This window comes from Falco biarmicus, chromosome 1 (assembly GCF_023638135.1).
Source record: "Falco biarmicus isolate bFalBia1 chromosome 1, bFalBia1.pri, whole genome shotgun sequence".
Lineage (NCBI taxonomy): Eukaryota > Metazoa > Chordata > Aves > Falconiformes > Falconidae > Falco > Falco biarmicus.
In genome coordinates this window covers 111076125-111098686 of record NC_079288.1, presented here as the reverse complement: position 1 = coordinate 111098686, position 22562 = coordinate 111076125, and the positions used below count along the sequence as shown (strand labels likewise).

General features: G+C 43.9%; 2 protein-coding genes across 5 annotated transcripts in view; one reads left to right on the top strand and one right to left on the bottom strand.

Moving 5' to 3' along the window:
- Positions 1-22562, bottom strand: part of LRBA (LPS responsive beige-like anchor protein) — a 411064-nt gene that overhangs the window by 165615 nt on the left and 222887 nt on the right. For all 4 annotated transcript variants that reach the window (XM_056360770.1, XM_056360786.1, XM_056360779.1 and 1 more), the window contains one exon: positions 20179-20315. In XM_056360770.1, coding sequence (XP_056216745.1) covers positions 20179-20315 — 137 coding nt within the window. The remainder of the gene's footprint in view (positions 1-20178; positions 20316-22562) is intronic.
- On the top strand, positions 14018-16446 carry MAB21L2 (mab-21 like 2). The gene has a single exon (XM_056360838.1). The coding sequence runs from the start codon at positions 15244-15246 to the stop codon at positions 16321-16323; it is 1080 nt and encodes a 359-aa protein (XP_056216813.1). The 5' UTR covers positions 14018-15243; the 3' UTR covers positions 16324-16446.

Genomic DNA, 22562 nt, shown 5'->3' with positions numbered 1-22562 from the left:
GAACCAGTCTTCAATAAACCCATCTTTGAATTTTGCTGGTTTATGATGCAAATTGCACAGAACAGAACACCAGCTCTCCAATATTAAATACCATTTACTTTTCCTAAGAAAGCCTTATCTCTCCAAAGACTTTGGAAGTTGCACGCAGTAACAGAAGTAGATTAAGCCACTCTTGCATAGAAAGATGGTTACCAAATATAACTATCAATGTACAAGGTATCTTACATATGTACACAAATACACATAGCAACATGAAGATAAAATTAAATCCTTAAGATCCAATGCTCCTCAATTTTAATTTACATAATGTACACATACACTGAATACCTACAACTCCGCATGGTATTTTACTTATGAAGCACAACTTGATGAACATCGATAATGCGTTCAGATCTGTAAAGGATAACATTGTGAAAACAATGGATGTTCCAAATAAACAAAAAATCTGTTCCATGCTGACATAATTTCATAGGAATTTTACCAATGATTTCATAAGGAAAAGGTAAAACTATACACCGAGGCCTCCAAAAAAAACCCACAACCTAAAAGTTATTGCTTCATCCTAACACAAATAAATACTTCTTCCAAAAAATCTTATAACTTGTAACATATATATATATACACATATATATATACACTCACAGATATATATATATATATATATAAATATCCATTACTTTAATAACTCTTTCGAAGAATGAAAATTATTTTTGTATATTTGTACATCATCTAACAAATTCAGTCCTGGCTTCATTGGCACAATGCTGAAACAGCCATTAAATAAGAGTGATCGCAATGCAACCTTCCGTGCACTATGATTAGGTAAGGTGCATCATACATTGCATCCTATTGATTCTGAAATGACATTGTGGAAGAGGTTCATACTTAAGAGTGCCACAATCTCCAAAAGATCTTACCCTTAATTATTTAGCATAGCCAAAATGTAGTCATTTTTCAGAGGACTTTACTTATCAACATTTTTTATCTTAAAATTACTACACGCTGAATTGTAGACAGTATTTTCACATTTGCAATACTTAACGTAATATGCTTTGTTGTAAGACACAAAAGAAAAGGATTCTAATTCTTGGTAGGTTCCTTGCAGTATCTCTGAACACTTCCAAACTAGAAATAACAGAAGTGGTAAGCTAATTTAGATTTCTAGTGTGGACGGGTGGGTTTGTTTTGGAGGGTTGAGATTTGTTGTTTGGTTGGGTTTTTTTCCAAATAGCCTTAGTCAAATAATTAAATTGCATGTCTAAAGACTCTGGATTAATAGAAATTATTTACTTAAAAATCTACTTGACTCCACATTTAACAACACTTTGAGGTTAGTTCTGAATTAAAGATGACAAATACTGGATAGACACTTGTGATTTCCTCCATTTCAGGAAAAAAAAAACTTAAATATAGTGAATAAAGTGTCAGCTTTTAAGTTTCAATACAGTATGGAAAAAAAAGAGAAGAAAATGTATTAGCTAAACAAATGTTTTAGAAAAGTCATAGACATGTCAAATCACTATCCACCTTTCCATTAAGCGATACAAAAGACCAGTAATGACTTCAGCTTTCATGTAGGCCAGCCTTTAATTTCCAGTTTCTTTGACAACAATGTACTTATTTCAGGTGTGCTTTAAGAATCAACAGATCTTGAATCTTCATGACTTAACATACACCATTTTTAAACAGCACAACAGTGTAAAATGTTTTTTGTCAAATGGTGCTTTAGCTTTGTTCTCAATGTTTCAAAAGGTTGATGTTGGGTTTTTTCCTTACTTCTCCCACAGTTTGTTTGCAATTAATTTTTGAAATTATTTTTCTTTGTGGCTTTCTGGAAGGGTTCAGGCAAAATGCTAAATTGATTGTAATGTATTGCCAACATCTGTAATGTGTTGGTCATCTTACTCTCAAATCCTTCAAACATTTGCACATAAGTAAACTGGCTGATCTGCAACTGCTTCCAGACCGGGCCTAAACAACTTAGCAGAAACTTATGTTTAGAAAAGTATTTTTTGTGCTGTGCTATTATCCTACAATTAACTTCAGAAGTCCCTATATAATCTGCCTTTTTAGCATTCGGATTTTTTTTTTCTTTTTTACAGCTACACACATTGTCTTCATAAAAAGAAGGTGGTTTAAAATTATTACTCTGGTAGTCTCTATATTGTCAAAATGTACTGGAGCTCTATTTTATGTTGCCTGTATTACTATATTACACCCTCTTACTACAAGAAATTGCCTTTCAGGTACCAACACTATGAAGTACCTGTCGACTTTTACTTAGAAATTATAGGCTGGTTTCAAATGCGGACTGCTTCAAAATCAAAATGGAAGTATCAGGTGTCAAACAAATCTGTTAAAAAATAAATTACCACAGTAAGCCCAACTAGATACATGTTTAAAATCACAAGTTTTGGATCTCTCACTTTCATTGTATTCAGCATATTAAAATATAACATGTGCTTTCAATAAGTTAGATTAGCAAGATGATCAGAACAACTTTGAAGTATATTGCACCAGGAATGTGCCACCGATGCATGGGTTTTTTATTCAGGCATCTTTGACTGGCCAAATTATAATTCTTCATGCCCATTTTAAAACCTGACAAACCCTACCTCTTCAGACTTTATTTGCTAACGTCACTTATTCCTAAACTGCCTGGAAATAAGTTGACAAAGCTGACGTTCCAAACAAAGACCACGCTTCCTGCTCTCATCCGGAATCTGGAACACCATCAATGTTTTGTTCAGCTTGCATAAGTCACAACTGATTGGCCACAGTCCCTGTGGGCACGCCATTTCATCCAGACTGGACGGTTCATTAGTCATAATTACTATAACTGTACAGCAGAGACTGCAGTTTTATCTCATCATACATCTTTGATAAAGCTGCTTCTATTTCTGCTTCATCAGCATGTGAAGTTACATTATTGGCGCTTTTATTTTCCAATCTGTGATTAACATTGGTTGTTCTGCTTAGGAAACGCGTACCAAAATCCAAGATAATGTACAAAGTAAGGCCACAATGTGACCAACGTTTGAACTTTGAGTTAAAAATCATTCAGCAGTTAAAGCTATGCAGGAAAAAGATTCTGAAATGACAGTCACCAAGAAAATTTAACAAAGAAATTCTCAACAATGCCGTCTCTAAGAGAATAAGAGTGTTGGCTTCTAACGCAAACTGTGACACATTAGAAAAATATATCAGTTCAGTATGAAGGTTAGACGTGGGAAATTCTTGACAACTGCTGAGTCCATCAGCATTTTTCATTTAGTGTTTATACAACTGCAGAAAAGTAAAGCCTGCAACATAAAGCACCACAGTGAAATCTGACAGCTAGAGCACTGCACTACAGTTCGTAAACAGATGCTAAAACACTTAAACCTAATACGGAATGTGAATGCAATCTTGTTTTAAACATACAAAAGTCACACATTAAGGCATTTCCTTGTTGTGGTGCTTGTTGCTGATTTTTACTTCTTATTGTGTGTTAATAGGAAACACAAAGACTGGTGGTGCCATCTGAATGTGCAACGTGTACCCATGATAGGCCACATAAACAGTCATAATCGACAGTTACATGCAGGCACTGAGGCTGCAAAAATCCCAGAGTAATTAGTGTTGTCTGAATGCAATGACATCTGTTTTCTCATGGTCCTCTAGACTTGTCAGGCCAATAAGATGTATATGAAAAAATATGACAAGCATCGCAAATGCCCTTCTGAAAGGTCTCACTTTGGGAAAAGCTGAAGAAATGACACATGCCACCTCTTTTTTGCCAATATACCTAACAGCGAAAGCTTCAAGACTTGAAAAGGTCTTTTGAGTCATTTTACATTTGACTATGAAAGGTTTATTCAGAGCATAGTACTGTGCTTAGGGAAGAATGTATCACAGCAGCTTTTCTTTTAAAAAAGCAAGCTTCATTAGCAGGAAAGGAATAAAATGTGACTGTTTACTTCTGACTAGTGTGCTTACATGTCAATGCCATCTCTATCTTCTTTTTTAATTAAAGCAGCAAATACTAGGTAGCACATAACACACGTGTGTATCTGTATATATATATATATATAATAATTTTATTATCTTGCTTGAAGAGTGAAACAAGAACAGTTTTACAGCTGTGCTTTCCGGCACTGCAAAAACACTGTAGTCTTTTAATCTGAAGACCTGAGCTTTTGTTCTAGGATTCAGCCTTTTTCCTTAAGAGTGCCTATCTCTCCCTTCTTTTGCTGGACAGTAGCATGTTTGAGCATGCGTTTCCTCCGAGAAAGACATTAGTCATCATTAACAGAAGCACTGACACCAAGTCTAAGTGCCTCTCCACAATGACCAAGTGGCAATCATCTTTCTCTTCCCTGTCACTGCTGATTAGGGTTTTCTTTCATGAAAATTTAATTTGTCGCCTTTCTGCAGCTTCTTTTACGTTTCTGCAATAATACAACATGCCTGCAATGGTAAAAATGGTAAAAGATGCTGTACCCATTTATAAGAAAAGATAAGATTCGGACTGCATCGCCCTACTTTTTACCTAGTTTAATGGGGCGGGGGGGAGGGGGGGGGGGGGGGGCGCGGGGCAGGGCGCGTGTTGGGCAGCCCTGCAAGATGTACTAAAGGAGTAGCTGCTGACAAGAGGAAAAACTCTCATCAAATACCAAAGGCCTCAAACTACCCGGCACACCTTTGATCCAACTAATTGAAATTTTCTTCCTCTGGAAGACAGCTAGACAGGCCATCCTCTGAAGTCTTGTTCAATAGGGAAAGTAACAATATCTAAAATAGATTTTTATAACCAATTCATTTTTTAACTGCTTCAAATGCACAGGTACTCGAGGGGTTTTAGCTTATATGAATATTTATCAAAGGATTTGATAATCCAGTGATAAATTTCAGCCTCATTTCTGGAGTCTGTGTCAACATTGCTCTTGCAGTTAAAAAGCCAGCCGTGAAGAAAACAGCTTTAGCTGCTGCAGGCAGATGAAAAAGTTTCAGTCATGTATGATACTTTGCAGCTATTCAACACACACAGTCTCAGATTCCTGCTCTGTGTAACATTACAAACATTGTTGAACAAGATACCATAGCAATGAGTTATTTTAAGGAAGTTTTTCAAAACATTTACTCTTCTGCTTTATTTCAATTTGTCTAAAGATTTTTTTTAATTATAAGCACATGCTATTTTGTTAACATCTGTGCACAGCATAAAACGTGACTGAATTCCAGCTTCTGAAAAAATGCAGATAACTTACATCCCTCAAATAAAGTAACAACATTAGAAAACGTCAGGAGATTCGGATTAAGATATTTGAGTTCATTTAACTGACTTTCCATACAAGTATATCTAAAAAAAAACAACCAACCAGCACTTATTAAAATTTTTACATTCTCCCAATATCTTTCAGAATTTAATTAAGTGTAAAGCTAAAATCTGGATCTACCTCTATTAAATTCAGAAACCACAGCTAGTAAAATCTAAGTAATAAAAACTTTATTCAGCTTCCTAATGTATCGGTACTCCACTACTGACCCAAAGCAGCATTGGTAGTCGGAACAGAAACTGTATTGCTAGCACTTTGGATTTATAAGAAAGCTTCAATATCTTTAAATAGCCTCCATATATGAAATTTAAGAAGAGGAAACTAGGAATTAAAAGCGGATTTTGAATGGCAGCCTGTGATTGTTGTACTGCTATGGCAGTATAACCTTGATTAAATGCAGAGCAATACTAAAGTAAAAACAAAACCCTGCCATGGTAACCTAAATTAACTACTGAACCAGACCATGTTTATACAGAAAGCTGGCATTTTAAGCCCTTCTACTTACTCCTGCGAAAAACTTTGACTTTCTAGAGGGCATAAAATAAAATTTAAGCTTCCCCGGCCGCACATCTACCATTGTTTTGTTCTCTACGTTCTCCTCGGCTCTTTGCCTGACAAGCCAGGAACGTAGATGTCGAGATCCTTGCTCCGCATCCACGTCAAGTTCAAGTACAGAAGTTTAGCTCTTTGACTCCCACCCCCACCTCCAAGTCACTTGTCAGTAAAAGGTTGGGCGATTTATTGACCACTGCTGGATGCATACTGTCAGTGCTGAAGGAAATATGAGAGGGGGCTGTCGCTACTGTTCTGGAGCTCATTGATAATGACATACCTGCCTCTGTCACCCATTACCCATACTACAAACTACTTAGACCTAACTGAAAAATCAATAGCCTACTTGCACTGGTTCCTGTGGCTGCCTCCTTTGATTGTCAGCTCCTGTCTAGGGTCAGCACTTACATGAAAGGGGCTGTGACTGCCTGATGCTTTCAGGACAACCTAACGATATGAAACTAGCCAACAGAACAGTAAATTCTGTCCCCCTGCCCTCCTCATCAATTAGGCTTTGACTAGGCTTGCCTGTAGAAACCTGACCTTTTAAGTTTAGGTGAATATGGAACTAGCTGAACACGCCATTGCCCTCAGCACTGAGCCAGGAAATCCACTGACAGGTTAAACAAAACAGAAGGTTGTAACTGTCATAATTTGCATTGCACTTTCACGCCAACAAGGGTGTTATCAGTGGGGGCAAGCCCTGGAACACACAACGCAAGCACCCTAAGTCACTCTCCTCATAAATTTTCAAGTGAAGGGAGATAAAACATAATTCACAAATGACCGCACATTTCAAGTCCCACTTTCTTTCAAGTTCGCACTCTGGAAACCCACGATGTACGTATAAACAATTTCCCTTCATAGGTGCGCTGGCACTCGGACACCAGTTAGAAAGAACTTCCAAGATAGATGACAAATGGGGAAAAGCTACCTGCCTATGTCTCTTAAGGACTCTCCTATCAGGCTTATTTTCCACTGTATATTTATATGCCTGAACACTAATCATTAATGGATTATATACCCACACACCTGTATTTTGGCGCAGCAGGTATGCATCAATAATTTAAAAATCCCCAGAGAGCCACGGCTGGCACTTCTGAGTAGTATTCACTCATACATCCCATATCTTGGAAGTCCATTAGCAACATCTGAATATCCCTGTGACTACAGCCAAATGATACATGCTGCATTTTAATACATCTGCCCTCCTCCAAAGAATATTGACAACCATGAAGCAAAGAACTAAAGCAAGAAATCTCAGATCTAAAGTGAAGGCGGAACTATATCCTGAGTTGAATGTAATAGCTTTAGTAACTATATATAATTAAAAAAAAAAAAAAAAAACAAAACCAAACCACACAACAACTTAATAGCTGAATGCCTTGCTCGTCCTTTCTTCCAAAATAAATAAATAAATAGAAGATTAAATGAAAATATTTTAGAATTCTCTGATTAGTACTCCTTTCTTATATACCCATTTTCAAGCAATGATGGGTTCAGGTCCTTTCATGCTCCTGTTCCCATAGGCCTACCATTCTGTGTATTAGGAAACAGAGACATGTGTGATCAAAACAATTTATACTATTTGAATACTCCAGCTTCTTCATACAGCTTCCTACAGCTGAATCTTTTTAACTCCTGCACCCTTAATATCCTTCTCACAGAAGAGCATGCAGTGCCAGATAGAAGAATGAGCTCTTACGTAAATAAGTGATAGGAAAACTGCTGCAGTTTGGTTTTCAAAGCTTAAGATTGGGTTCCAAACCCCTAGATACCCTTGTAAGCTTTTCTTCTGAATGCTGCCTCAATACATGCTAGTCACTGCCTTTAGCTTATTTCAAATGCACTTTTAGAAATGGGTATTGAGAAAGGAAAACAGCTGAATTACAAAAAGACAAAAACTTCTTTCATTCAGAAAATATGTTACACTGCAATAATATTTGTTACACTGTAACACTCAGTTGTTCAAAATATACATAAACCAGCGCAAATGCTGAGAAAACTCCTTGAAAACAAAAGCACAGAACTGCGTTAAAGCGCTTTTAAATACAGAGAACAGCAGTTCGAATTAATATTGTACTCCGAACAAACTAGAGAGCAAACACTAGTTAAAAATGGTAGACTTAATTAAGTCTGGACGGACCCCTTTACAGACCTAATGCAATGATTAACTATGCATCTGGTAGCATGTCAAGTCCTTTTTGTGTGCCTATCTGATAGCAAAGTGAAAGGGCATGGACAGTGTCCAGTCCCAGCAAGCAAATCATTTGGAAGCAGTCATAGCCATAGATCAAAGATTTTTCACTCTATCCAAAGTCTATTTAAACCCACCAACCCAGCCCCTTGCTGCAGACAAAACCAGTTAGAAAACAAGAAAGACTCCTCGAGATCCAAAGATAATAAAGGAAGATAGAAGCAGAAAACGAAGAAAAGAAACAGACTGGCAGAACCTTAATTTCCATAGGCCAAGACAGCTGTTTTACATCCTAGTTTTATTTCAGATGCTTAAAGAAAAGGAACAATTTCCATCCCTTAGATCACCAAATATTATTTCAATTAAACTATGCAGATGGCTCCTATACATTATTTGAGCCAATACAGTTTCCCCTTCCCAGCTACAGGAGATGGTACCTTGAACTATTCTGCACACAGGTTTTACCTAATTCATAAGAAAAATAAAGAGAGCAGCATATTATCATGAAGAAGTTATTTTGAAATAAGATACGCACAGCAAGATATAAAATAGGAATAGCTATGATTTGATTCTCTCATTAGAAGTAGCAACAAAACCCCTGCAATGATTTTATAACTAGTAATACACTACTTTTATGTCAACATAGTACTTTCAAAGGATAAAAATTTAATACTATGAAGTACAATATGCAGAAAAGTAGAGGGCTCTAACTGTGCATTTAAACTGCATTACATTTGAACAAGGGAACAATTAGAAGACTGCTCAAACAGGAAATTTCTTTTTTTTTTTTTTTTTTTAATTAACTAAAAATTGCATGCCTTTTCTACCAGATCCAAAGTCAAAACAAAATTATCTTCAAATACAGAGAGGAGAGAGAAAGACAGCGCGCAACTCGATATATTCCACGCTGGTCACACCAGTGCTATTGAGAAGATTGAGCTCCCTCTGTTCCCTGCTCCCACAACACCCTTTCCCTTTATAAATTACACTCATAGAAACTCACTGAAAGGTTGTAACCTGTACAGCAGTTGGTGAGGAGCACAGGATTTCACATTGCTATATGTAGCATTTGAGTAAGTACTTTTTAAAATGTAAGCATATAAATGAGAAGCTTTCACCTCCAGAGCTAGAAACTGGCATTTTTAAAAGAGTACAGTTTTAGAGAATTCTAGGTTAACTTACAAATATACTTCATCTTGGCTAGCTGCATGAAGTTTTTGATCTTGAAAATAATCATCTAACCAATAGAAAGATGCAGGTCGTTGTTTGTTGGCACGATTATTTATGCATATGCACAGATATGTGAACATCTAAGACAATAAAGTTGTGACCAAACACTTGCAAACAGATAGATATTTTTTTTAATTTCCAGAACTTAAACTTTGACTTTGCTTAGAATATGTTTATAATTTTCATATTTTTAAAAGAAGCACTGATTTAGCCTTACAGCATTTTTAAGCACCAGACATTATCTCTGTAGCCCACCTCACGTTTTTCTCAAGCAAATAAGTGTTACTGTATTCAACTAGAGGTCAAGTTGACAACATCCTGGCATGTTGCATGCTCTCATACTTCTAAACATAGATGTCATCAATATAATTAATAAATAAATGTAAAAAAAGACACATTAATTTGAGTATTTCTGCTGGATAAAATAGAACACACCCACCACAACTGCTCCCAAAGAAAACAAAAGGCCTACAAGAAGAAAATGCTACAGAAGGACTAGAAATTTTCTTTTGTAGTGCATGTGTCTGATTTTCCCTGATTGCAAACTTATGGAAGGCAATTTAAAAAACAGTACCTAGCATTCAAAGCAATCTAACAGCTAAAAGAAGTCACCATTAGTCATCATGAGAAAAGAGATGGCGCTACCTTTATGAAAAGATTCAAAGCATTAGATGAAAGCCTTCAGCTGCAGGTTGCTCATGGTTAAACACCAGATTATGAACACATTCACATTTTAAGACTGAATAGAAAAGCAAAAATAAGGTACTTCAAGGAGTAGTTGGAACCCTCTTCTTCCCCACTGCAGAAAAAAAAGCTAAGGGAGACTTAGAAAAAAGTAGAATTTACCATACAATTCAATCTTCAAGGGGGAAAAAGTATAAGGTTTATGCAACACTAAACTGATGAGATGCATTAATGATGTGTAGGAACTAAACAATCTTTTCTTCCCCCAGTGTGCACTATCAACTAACTTCATAAACACAGTCCTTACAACAGACTGACAGACGGTAAAACCAAGCCCTGACTTTCAAGAAAAGGTACATGCTGTGTACTATTGAATGTAAACCAAATTTTGTTTTTCAAACCCACAACAGCATTTACTGTAATTATTAACCCAGTTTCACTGTGGAGAAATGCAACATGCATTACTGAATCATTTCTTTTCAGATCCATACATTCCCTGCAGCAGTTCAAGCTCCATCAGCAGTGCAGGAATGTATGAAAATGACAGGCAAAGGGCACTAGCTCTTTTCCCATACTGTTCTTCTATAAATGGAAGCAGAGTCCTACAAAGCACTTCAAACATTCTCAGCTTTAAGACTGATCTCCAGGAAAAAAAAAATATTACAATGTTATGTTCCACAAGGAAATTAATTATTCCATTTTCCACAAAAACTGTTCCCCTTAAATGCAAGCATAGAGAGGAAACCAACTACAAGAAAATAATGGGACGCTAGCTGGGTCTCGTCTACCAAGCTGCCATGAACAAAGCGTATACATAAACATACATATTTCATACGCTATTCATGAAAATACTTCTTATCCCTTTGGGAAGTACCTGTTCTTGCCTTCACTTTTCCCTCTCCTCTCAGCAAGGGGAGAGGGAGAGAAAAAAGGCAGATTTTGGCAGAAATCCTTTAATAGCCTCAAGTCAATTTGATCAAACTTTTGACTTGCTTTAAAAATTATATCTTGTATCAGCAGCATATTACAGAAACTTTAAAACACACCGTTCAGAAGGAAAAAAAAAAAAAGCTCTGAAATATGTAACATATGCCGCTTTGATAAGCTGGTTAGGCAAGCATAACACAGTAAGGAACTTGTGTGTTTCTTGCTAAAACTCTGAGTTGTTTTCCAGTTTTCTTCTGTTGCTGTTTTTAAGGGTCAAGACAAACATAGCATTCTCTTTTTCATAAATAAAATGGGGGGGGAGGAAGTCTTTACACATTTCATAGCAGCCCTTCGCTGTTACTTTGCCATCCTTAGAGTGTAGAAAATACCGCTGCACATACCATGTACTCACAACACGCCTGCATTTACACCAGCCCCAGCTCCCCGCGGTACCGAGAGGGAGGGGGCAGGAGGAGCCAAGGCAAGAGCAAACACTCCAGCACACCCAGTCCCCTTCCCAGTATCTTTTTACAGAAGCCCTCGCTAACAAAACACTATTGCTCCAGGCAGCGGCATGCTGATGTTGGCACTGCTTAAACCAAACAAACACGATGTTTAACAGTCAAATAAAATGTCCCGCAGCCTCCCTAATGAATTTGTCAAGGACCATCAGATCACCCCCGCCCCTGCCTCATTAACTCAAGTATGATGAGACGGATTATAACGAGAGAATACAGATCAATCGGTCTGAAGACTTCAAGTGGCTTTTAGCCCTGAGAGTTTCGCTCTCTGCGGCACACACACACACACGCACGGTCTTTTTAATGGAATACAGTATCTCCTGCTGCTGGAAGGGCTGCCGCTTCGTTTTATACACCATCGAGGAGCTGCTGATGGACTTCTACACTAACATACATAAAAGCAGAGGTGACAAGGGCTCTTCAATTATAGCCTCCTCGGATCCGGTTCCCCCTTCAATTATTCATCCCGGCGAGAGCAAATTCCGCCACAGATGAAGCTGGTCTTAATGCAGTGCGGCCACAAACGCCCAGACGCAGGAGAGAGGGTTTCACGTGCATTATTTGCTGGAAGTGTTTAAGTTTATTGCTCAAATGATGTTTCTAATTAGCACTGGGGCAATAAATTAAAGTCGGCTTTTGTTTAGCTGATTTATTATTTACTAGAGCTTCAACCTCAGACAGGAAAATTGGTAATGAATTGTTTTAAATCTGAACACTGTGTAACTGTTTCATCATTAGTCACCTTACCGGGGGTGCGTGGGGGTGGGAGGGGAATCGTACCCTCCTTCTGCTTGTACCCTAAAAACACCAAAGCGCGTCCGTCCCTCCCTTGCCCGGGCCGCCTGACGGCTCCAGCAGCCCCCCGCGCCCCGGCCCCGGGAAGCCCCCGACCGCCCGCTCCCTGCCGGGGGCGAAGCCCCGCCGCTGCCCACAGGGTCGGTGCGCAGATCCCCTCGCCAGCGCGGGGAGAAGCGCCAGCCCGCTGCCAGCACGGCCGATCCGCTCCGGGCGCTCCGGCGGGGCCTATGAGACGGACCCCCAGCCCGAACGAACTCTCTCGCCCGCCGGAGAGCGTCCAGGGCCGAGGCGCAGGACCCCCGCCGCCCCGCCCGGCCAGCCGAGCCCCGAAGGGACGCTCCGCCGACGATGCCCGCCCGGTGCTGCCCGCCCGGTGCTGCCCGGGTAGCACCGAAGGGGGCTCTGGTCGGCTGACGAGGGTGCGGCCCCGGGGAGGGGGCAGGTCCGCAGGCACTTACCGGCGGCCCGGGGCGAGGAGCCCCGCTCCAGACCGCGCATCCCCGGGACGGCCGAAGACCGTGCAAGCCGCGGCGCTGGCGCCGTTGCGAGCCCGCGGCTCTGCCCCGGCCGCAGCCTGCCCCTTCTCCCCCTCACCCCCGCGGCTGCTCTCCTCGGAGCCTTCCCCGGGCTCCTCTCCCTCCCGACGGGGCCGGGCGCTGCGGGGACACCTGACAGCGCCACCCGCCCGGGCCCCACCGAACAGCGGGCACCGCGGCCGGCGCGACAGCCCCCAGCCTGCCCACGGGCCCCGCGGCAGCGGGGGGACCAGGAGCCGGCCCTCCCCTCCGGGAGCGCGGAGCCCCCACGGGCGCCGGGCGCGCCCGTACTTACTTCTTCCAGCGCGCAGCGGTACGGCCGGCACAAGACATGTTTCCAATTTAAACGCACACGGAAAACAGACGGCGATATTTTCTTTATTAAAATCAGCCAGCTGCAGCGAAAGGAGGAAAGAACAAGAACGCAAGCCCAACCGCTGCGAGCTGGTGGAACCCAGGCTCCGCAAGGAGGAGCGCATCGCGTGTGAACGGCCCCGGCCGGGCTCCGCTGGCGGCCGCCGGGGCCGCCCCCGGGCCGCAGGGACCCGCAGCGACCCGCAAGGACCAGGGGGAGGGCGCGGCACCCTCGGAAACACCCACCCTTGGCCCCAGCAAAGACGAGAGGGCAATTGCCTTCCCGCAAGCCTGAGTCTCCGCAGGAGAAACACTTGTTGTTTTGCGGCAGGTACCACCGGGGGGGGGTGTGGGGGTGTGGGGTGTGTCACAGCAGTTCCCGAACTGACAGAACGTAACTACGGGTTTAGGTCCAAATCATTCAATACTCTTATTAATAGAAACTTGCATAAAACACCGTTTCCTTTCGAATAACTCAATCCAGCGCTTTAGGAGGATGAACGGAACTTTATGGCACAAGATTTATCTGAATTAACGTGACTACGGCATTGACTGAGGGCAGTAAAACAAGGTGTGCAATCCTGCGCCGGTGACGGTCGCACTTTCACCGCTGCAGCCCCGCATCAGCGAGAGATTTACGCCTGCGGTGAAGCACGGGCACGCCTCTCCCCCCGTCCTTCCCCTCGCACACCAGCGCTGCCGCCGGCTGTCCTCGCAGCAAGCGGCGGCAGCGGCGAGTTCCCTTCCCCCGGCCACCACGGCCAAGTTGCAGCTTTTTCCGCACCCCACGCCGCTCGCAGCCCCGCGCAGCCCCCCGCCCTCCCCTCCCGGCCCGGCTTTAAGGCCGGCCCGCCACAGCGCGGAGCGGACGATACGCTCCTGCCCCGCCGCCGCCGCGGAGGAGGCCGGCGTGAGCGCGCGGGCGCCTGTGCGCGCCCCCGCGCCGGCCGTGCCCGCCGCCCGCCGCGATTGGCCGCGCCGCTGACAGCTCGGCGGCGATTGTAGGAGGCGGGGCCCCGCCCCCCGGCCGGGCCCCGGCCCCATTCATAAACTACAGGGCCCGCCGGCACCGCCGGGGAGAGAGACGGGCGCACGGCAGCGGCGGCGGCAGCGAGAGGCGCGGAAAGCGAGAGCCTCGGCGCGCACTTCCAGGGGTGGGGAGGGGGAGGAGAAGCCATCCCGGGCACGGCAGCTACGCCCTCCTCCCGCTCAGGATAAAACACAGTCTTGTGCAAAGAAAAAAAAAAAAAACAAACCAAAACCAACCAACAACAACAACCTATAAGCTATATATATCTCAAAACAATCTATATAGAGCTGCAGGACAGGAATGAGAGATCACAGACCAAGTGCACACGTCTGCGCGTAAAGATAGAGAAAGCCACAGAGCCGGGTTCAGACAACGCCTCCAGCAGGAAAAGGGAAATCAACAACACCCCCTGACAGTCTGAGAGCGGCAGCCAAACTCATGCACATCTCTGGTGGTGCCACGGACTGAAAGAGAGAGAGAGAGAGAGGCAGACAGACAGACAGACACAGAGTTCACTCTTCCGCTCTGGGCATTGCTCGCATTCTTCTCCTCCTCTCGTATCGTGTGCGGTTTCAAACTTCGCCGCCGACCGGCTTTTCTGCAGGGACCTTCTGCGAGTCCTGGGGAAGTTTGTTCGGGGTGTGTTGGTGGTTTGCTGTTGTTTTGGGGTTTTTTTTTTTCCCCCATGAACTATTGAAACAGCATTTTCGCCGCTGCGCGGGGGGGTGGGCGCCTGAGCGCAGAGGCAGCGCAGACCTCCCTGCCCCCACCGCCACCCTAAACTTCGCGCTCCGGGAGCCCGCGGGAGCTGCCCGCCGCCCCGCTCCGCCGCCCCGCCGCCAGCCCGCTCCGGCCCGCGGCTCGCACTGCTCCTCCCCGCCGGGGCAGCGCCGGGCTCCGCTCCTTTGTGCTCCGTCGTCCTCCCCGATTTTTTTTTAATTGCTCTCACTGGCGCGCCGCTGCCGCCTTCTTCCCGGAGGGGGTGGGGGTCTGCGATTTGGCTGGTGCCCTCCGCAAAGCTGCAGCCACCGCTAAAGCATTGGATCCCTCAACGTACTGCGAGAGCCCGGTGTACAGCCCGGACCTGTGCCCCAACATGATCGCCGCGCAGGCCAAGCTGGTCTACCAGCTCAACAAATACTACACGGAGCGCTGCCAGGCCCGCAAGGCGGCCATCGCCAAGACCATCCGGGAGGTGTGCAAGGTCGTGTCGGACGTGCTGAAGGAGGTGGAGGTGCAGGAGCCGCGCTTCATCAGCTCCCTCAGCGAGATCGACGCCCGCTACGAGGGGCTGGAAGTGATCTCGCCCACCGAGTTCGAGGTGGTGCTCTACCTCAACCAGATGGGCGTCTTCAACTTCGTGGACGACGGCTCCCTGCCGGGCTGCGCCGTGCTCAAGCTGAGCGACGGCCGCAAGCGCAGCATGTCCCTCTGGGTGGAGTTCATCACCGCCTCGGGCTACCTGTCCGCCCGCAAGATCCGCTCCCGCTTCCAGACGCTGGTGGCCCAGGCCGTGGACAAGTGCAGCTACCGGGACGTGGTGAAGATGATCGCGGACACCAGCGAGGTGAAGCTCCGCATCCGGGAGCGGTACGTGGTGCAGATCACGCCCGCCTTCAAGTGCACCGGTATCTGGCCGCGCAGCGCGGCGCAGTGGCCCATGCCCCACATCCCCTGGCCCGGCCCCAACCGGGTGGCCGAGGTGAAGGCAGAGGGCTTCAACCTGCTCTCCAAGGAGTGCTACTCGCTGACGGGCAAGCAGAGCTCGGCAGAGAGCGACGCCTGGGTGCTGCAGTTCGGCGAGGCCGAGAACCGGCTGCTGATGGGCGGCTGCAGGAACAAGTGCCTCTCGGTGCTGAAGACGCTGCGCGACCGGCACCTGGAGCTGCCCGGGCAGCCCCTCAACAACTACCACATGAAGACGCTGCTGCTGTACGAGTGCGAGAAGCACCCGCGGGAGACCGACTGGGACGAGGCGTGCCTGGGCGACCGGCTGAACGGCATCCTCCTGCAGCTCATCTCCTGCCTGCAGTGCCGGCGCTGCCCCCACTACTTCCTGCCCAACCTAGACCTCTTTCAGGGCAAACCCCACTCGGCCCTGGAAAGCGCTGCCAAACAGACCTGGAGGCTAGCCAGAGAAATCCTCACCAATCCCAAAAGCCTCGACAAGCTATAGGGTTAACACCCCCGCGCACAAAGCTCGCCCTCCGCAAACAACAACAGCGCCTAAAAACTTTTTATTTAACGCAAACCGCGACGGAAAGAGGCGGCGAAAGAAACGCGCCCCCGCCACCCCCCACCCACCTGCAGCTCGGCCTTTAAAAACTTGCAGACGGTTTTCCCGGCGTAAACTCTCGCCGCCTTGCACGGAAGAAGGGAAGAGCCTCTCCTCCTGCCCTCCAATGTGAATTTTTAAAAAGTCACAGAAAGAAGCGATCGGACTTTTGCAACTTCAAAACGAAACCCGAAAGGTACATTTTTCCAATCCATGTATAGTCCTTTTCTTATGCTCTCTCTCGTTTGCCTGGATGTTGTCACCAAGTGAAAATTTATTTAACTATATGTACAAATCTCCCTTTAAAAAGTTTTACTGATGTTAAATGTATTTCGGTGCCAAGGTCAGATTATGTGCCCCACAACTGACTTGTTGCAAATAGTAATAAAAATATTACTTTAACTTTACGCTGACTTTTCGTGAATGGTTCTTAAATACAGGCAAGTCGATTCTGCATCTCGGGAGGAGATTTTTTTAAAAGAAACAGAAACACGAGATGTACAGATAGTCTAAACGCGACACCTAGCCGAAGCCTTAGCTTGGCATATTCATTGACGCTTTCTAAATTACCCCCTAGTTTCTGTAAAAATAGCGCTTCTGAGGAAAAAAAAATCTTACAGATTCTGTATGTAGTTCAGCATGTGACAACATCTGCTAAATTTCTCTGACTTTAATTTTCCCCCCTCAACCTTGGGAATATGCGGAGCATTGCTCGCCAGATTTCAGGCAGAATTAGAGCAATGCCGTTTCCTACCCTGCGGTCCTCAGCCTTATTTTTTTCCTTACAGTTTTCTTTCCTTCTTTCCCGGTAAATCGCGAGCGCTTGTGTTCTATTTTAAATAAAACCTTCGCTCTTTGCTTTCGCTTTCCAGAGCGAACGCGCTATCCATTTGACTTTGAGACGGAGGAAGTCTATAGATCTACCCTGAATAATTAATGCGCTTTAGAGCAACCGGGTCGATATTTTTTTTAAACAAACATTTGTTTTCCCCGCATTTTTAAGTACAGCATAAAATCGCACGGCAGCGTAGCCGGTGGAGCAGGGAAGCCAGCCGTCAGGAACCCCCCGATCCCACAGGATCAGCCGGTGGCTCCCTGTGCGGATCCCGCCGATCTCCCTCCCCCAGAGCCAAGCTCTGCGCGATTCCTGGCATTTCGTGCTGTGGCCATTTCGCACTGAGTTTGCTCAGGAAGACTTAGGAAAAAAAAAAATATCTGCGGGATTTTTATTGGGAAGGCATTTCTAAGATTGATAAAAACGTTAGCGTTATCTGCTGGAGCCGCCCGGGAGATTTCAAGGCGGCTCGGGGCATTTCGAGCAAGTTTTCGTGTCTTTTCGGGGCGGGGGTGCGGAGGAGGGGGGTGGGGGTGTAAAAATGTGAGTTCTTGCCCCCAGAGGACTACTTCCGTTTCTTTGCGGACGGATCCGGAAAGAAATAGCCATCCAAAATGTGGCTTGTCTTTAGGTTAAAAACGGAATTAGCCAGGGGGGAGCAGCCCGGGGGATGCGCCCCCGGGGAAGGCGCGGAGGCCACCCTGCCCGGCGGCAGCGGCAGCACCCGGGACACGGGGCTGTCCCCCAGCCCAGCCCAGCGTCACCGCCCGGCTGCCTCCACAAGTGTCTGATGGAGTCACCGGAGCCTTTCCCCAGCGCTGCCTGGTCCCGGCTCGCCTGGCAGAACGGGCTCGTAGCCTGCGGGGCAAGCCTTTGCCTCTGGAACCAGCCCGCCGCCGCACAAACCCTGACCTCACCGCCGCTGATGCTATCTCTGCCGCAGGTTCCTTCAGGAACTTGTCACAATGTTTTCTTTTCAGCAGTTTAGACAAATATACAAGGAATTTAAATTTATCAAACAGATGAAGCCTCATTAATTAAACAGGCCTGCTGAGCTACAGCGGATTAGGATTATTATTTTTTTTTCTCTCCAAGGGGCATTTTCTCCAGCAGCTTTAGTCCCCGCTGCCAAGGTACAGTAACTTAGGCAGAGGGTGGGGATGGGAAGCGTTCATGCTTGGAAGCAGGCTGCGTTGTAAGCTATTTTTGTTCTTTAAAATAAAAAAATATTCACATTTGATTTTTAGCTTCCGCCCCAAGACATTACAAAAGGTGCTCTTTTTTTCTTTCTTTTAAGACCTCCAGCTAAAGTAGCATCACAAGTAGGATGTACGAGGGGTAGCCTGTATTTCATGTAACCAACTCCTCCTCTTATAGGAACCCAAAGAAAATCTCCCAGATACAGAATTTAAGATACAGTCAAATAAAACCAGAATGCCTGCTCACAGTTAAGAAAACAACCACTAGCAAATACTTGAAACCAGGAGAAAAGAAAGCAAGCTGAGTATGTGCCGTATGCCAATGTCCCCATAAAACATGTAACAGGAATGGTAAGAAATAACTGTACTCAGACGCCCTATGTGCTAAACATGCAGAATAACGCAGATCTGTAAGACTTCACTCATGCTAACGTGATACAAAGCAGCACATTTTAGATGGAAAATGCAATCCAGTAACATATCCAACTGTCTTTACATTTTATATTTATATCCTTTTTAGCATTAGATATTTTTACAAAACTCTACGGAAGGAATAAGCATATCAAAATTTTAACAGCTATCTCATACTGGAAATAATCTCAGAAATATTGACAAAATACTTCAAGACCAAAAGAAAAGTCAAATCTCATTTATGGTATCACATAAAAAGCACAGTTCTACTGAATACCTTATATTAAATTCTAGTTCTAAGAATCCACGAGTGTTGTTTTTCAAGATATATTTCCTCCTTGATAGAATTTGATAACCCCAGCTTTCAGACCCCACTGATGCCATTTTTAATACAGACAAGAGCAATTTACTCAATAGGAACAAAGAACCGAACTGGTGCTTAACACACAAGGTATTCTCTACAGTCAAGCAGAAAACCACTGCTTCTCCCAGGGACTTTTTTCTCCTTCACAAAGAAATTATTACCTTCTTTAACATCAAATATTTAAAATATTGATAAGATATTTAAAAAACCAAGAGCCATCACTGTGGTTAAAAGTAGGATGCGAGAATATTTACCAGTTGTGTCATACTTTTGAAATGTCAGCATAGTACTGCAGAAAACATTCAAGTGCAACCTTATTAAGCTAATTTACACAATATACTGCCTTTGAAGTAGGAATTTTACTGAAGGTTACTAATTTTAAACAAAAGACTAGTAATCAAGTAACTCTGAGCAAATAAAGTTTGTGGAAATCAGAAAGTCAGTTCAGAAATGTATTTTATGAGGGCAATTATGTTTTCTCCTTAGGCACAATAAATAATAACAGGCCTTGTAAAATCCGTTACAGGATAATACAATACAGAAGCACTGAAAACTCTGGAGTGTAGGAAGTTTAGTGCTATGTTACACTGGCATTATATAAGAACTGGAAGGTAAACCGAAGCATTTGGGCTAAAAGCCTCGTTGAACTTTCCAGTATTCACACAGGCCTGTGATTCAAGATGTCTTTATTTAAGATGCCTCCCTGGAGCTTTATTCGCAGCAAGCTAATTAACATTCAAGTAGGGTCGAATTGTGGGAGGGGGAGAAAAAGGAGAAGGAAAGGAGGTGTCACCCTACTTGAAGTTCAGTAACATATATGGTCAGTCACAAACTTATTAAAGCAGGAACACTGTGGACCAATAGAGGTAAAGGAAGTAGAATGAAGAATTAAAGGTCTTGGGTAATTTGTCATCATCTCTCACAGCTCAGGGTCAATGATCTCTTACCTTTGGGTCGATTTTCTTAAAACTGGGATCTTCTTCATCCACCTCAAAGTAGAGCTCAGAAAGAGTGATGGAAAGAGTGCCTTTCACTACCACTGAGGGTGCCACAAGCTGAGCCGGTGTGCTTAAGGCAACTGGACCTGCAAAAAAGTGAAAACACCAACAATATTCAAAACAGAGAAGAGTGCAAGTGCAATTTGCTTTTCAAGTCTAGAAGATTAAAATAAATAAAGCAATGAACTTCACTCTCGCTTAAAAAGCAGCTCTTTTTATCCCAGAAAAGAACATATGTAACATATTTGCAGTGTCTCTCTGCTGCTGAACACTGACGCATCTACAATTGCAAACTGATGCATACATTATGCGTGCCAGAGCTGGCTTCAGGCATGGCAGTATATAGTTTTTACTGAGACGCATTTTCTTTTCAAGAAAGTTCGAGAGTTGCATACCTTCTGTTATGTGCAATATAGAGAGCGCACACATCAACACTTGAAATTTTACTGTCAGATGTGTTCTTTAGGTACCGGACAGTTTCAATAGCCTTCCACAAAAATGCAAACAGCAGTCGAGGCTCAAAGTTGTCTAACTGTAAAGTGTTCCCTCATGGATGCTAGAAATCTATTGTTACGGTTACACAATGTTAGAGAGCCTAAAGTAAAATGTTTTAAAGATGCTTTTGATTCCACGTTAAATATTGTTCAAGGATTCCACGCAGCGTTAGTGTAGCCCAGGGACTGTGGGAGTAAACAGCTGGAGGGTTGGTTTCCAACTGAATGAATTTTTATTGGAATGATCACATCTCCACAGGGCTTATCACAGGGACAAATCAGACTACTACTGAAAACAATAGGTTCAGCATAGATGTGACAATGCAGAACCTATTATATAAACTAGCACGTACAGAAAGAAAACAGGTTAGGTTTGTCATCCAGCTGATTAAGAGGTAAGGAAATGAAGTTACTTGGCTGCAGTATTATCTGACTTCTGTAAAACAGTGCAAGATATGAAAGTGACATAGATAATTTTGTTTTAATAAAGCATCTATAAATGAGGTACACACATTCAGGTAATCAACGTGAGAATAACTGACAAAAAAATTCAGATGAATTGTCATTTCCATCGATTGTTAGGAGGGTGATGGTCCTTAATCTCGCATCAATCTCAATGTGTGCCACTAGGACAAAAGAAGAGATGCTCTGCTGAGATCAGAGCAGCTTTGCCCTCTATTCCCAATGTACAAATACATTGTGTTTGCAGATGGGCATGAGATAGCTGCGGAACTGCCATGATTTCCCAAAGCTCACCCGCACAAATGGATGAAATAAGCAGCTATGTGTTCTTTTGCTGTCTCCCTTTGCCCTCTGTACATTAGCATGTAATCCAGAGGAGAAATAACATTTTTTCAATCACTCGCAGACATTCAATTACAGGGCAAGCACACAGCTGCAGAAGCTGGGGCAGTCCAGGTCCCGTAGAAGACCCCTGACAATTTCCACTTCATTTCTAACCCACACCACTTTATTAGTGAGGATTACTTCTTAATCCTATCGCCATTGTCAAGATTATATAATTAAACTCCCCTTTCACCTCTATTACAGTATGAATGTATTACTCAAACCAATGAACGAATAATGAAAGAGAAGGAAACGCGGAGCACACTGTTGAGAAGGAAGCTTGTGATAGAAAGGAAAAAAAAGATTCACATACAGAAAATGCCATTGCGTTATTCTCTTGTTACTTTATTTTACTTCACTCTTCTTATGCAGGTTTTCTTTTTTTCATTATGCTGCATTTTTAACTTTGCTTTAAAAAAAAAATGGAGTGGGATGCAGTTCAGGGATAAGCAAGCTGCCAATAGTCACTTCCAGTAATTTCGCTGAATTATCATATGTTTCAATGTAAGTTTATACTACTAGCTTCCCAAGGAACCAGAATTATCCAGGAAATGATATTTTTCTCTGAAGCAAATGTACATGGGATACCAGTTGAGAAAGCAGAACAACACAGAGAAGTTTGTATTTTCCCTGTAAAAATTGCTCAAATAAACATTCCTCGAACAACTCCCAGTCCCTGAACTGAGGAGCTTACTCTGGTTTTACATTTTGAACTGTACAGAAATGGACCCACTCCACTCAGGCTGCAACATCAGCAAAGGCTGCAAGTGACTGAGTAAAATGAAGTAAGTTCAAAGACCTGAAGTACTGTTTCTTCTTCAGAAAAAAAGAAGTGAAGTCTAAAAAGGCGGCTATGGTCTGCGGAGAAGGGACTTCAATGGGGAAATGACAAGAGGTTTAAAGGAATTAATTCCAGTGAGTGTACAGATCCTTCAAACCCAGGTAAATACCCAATATGTACAATTTTACAGACTCAGAGGAAAACACATCAAG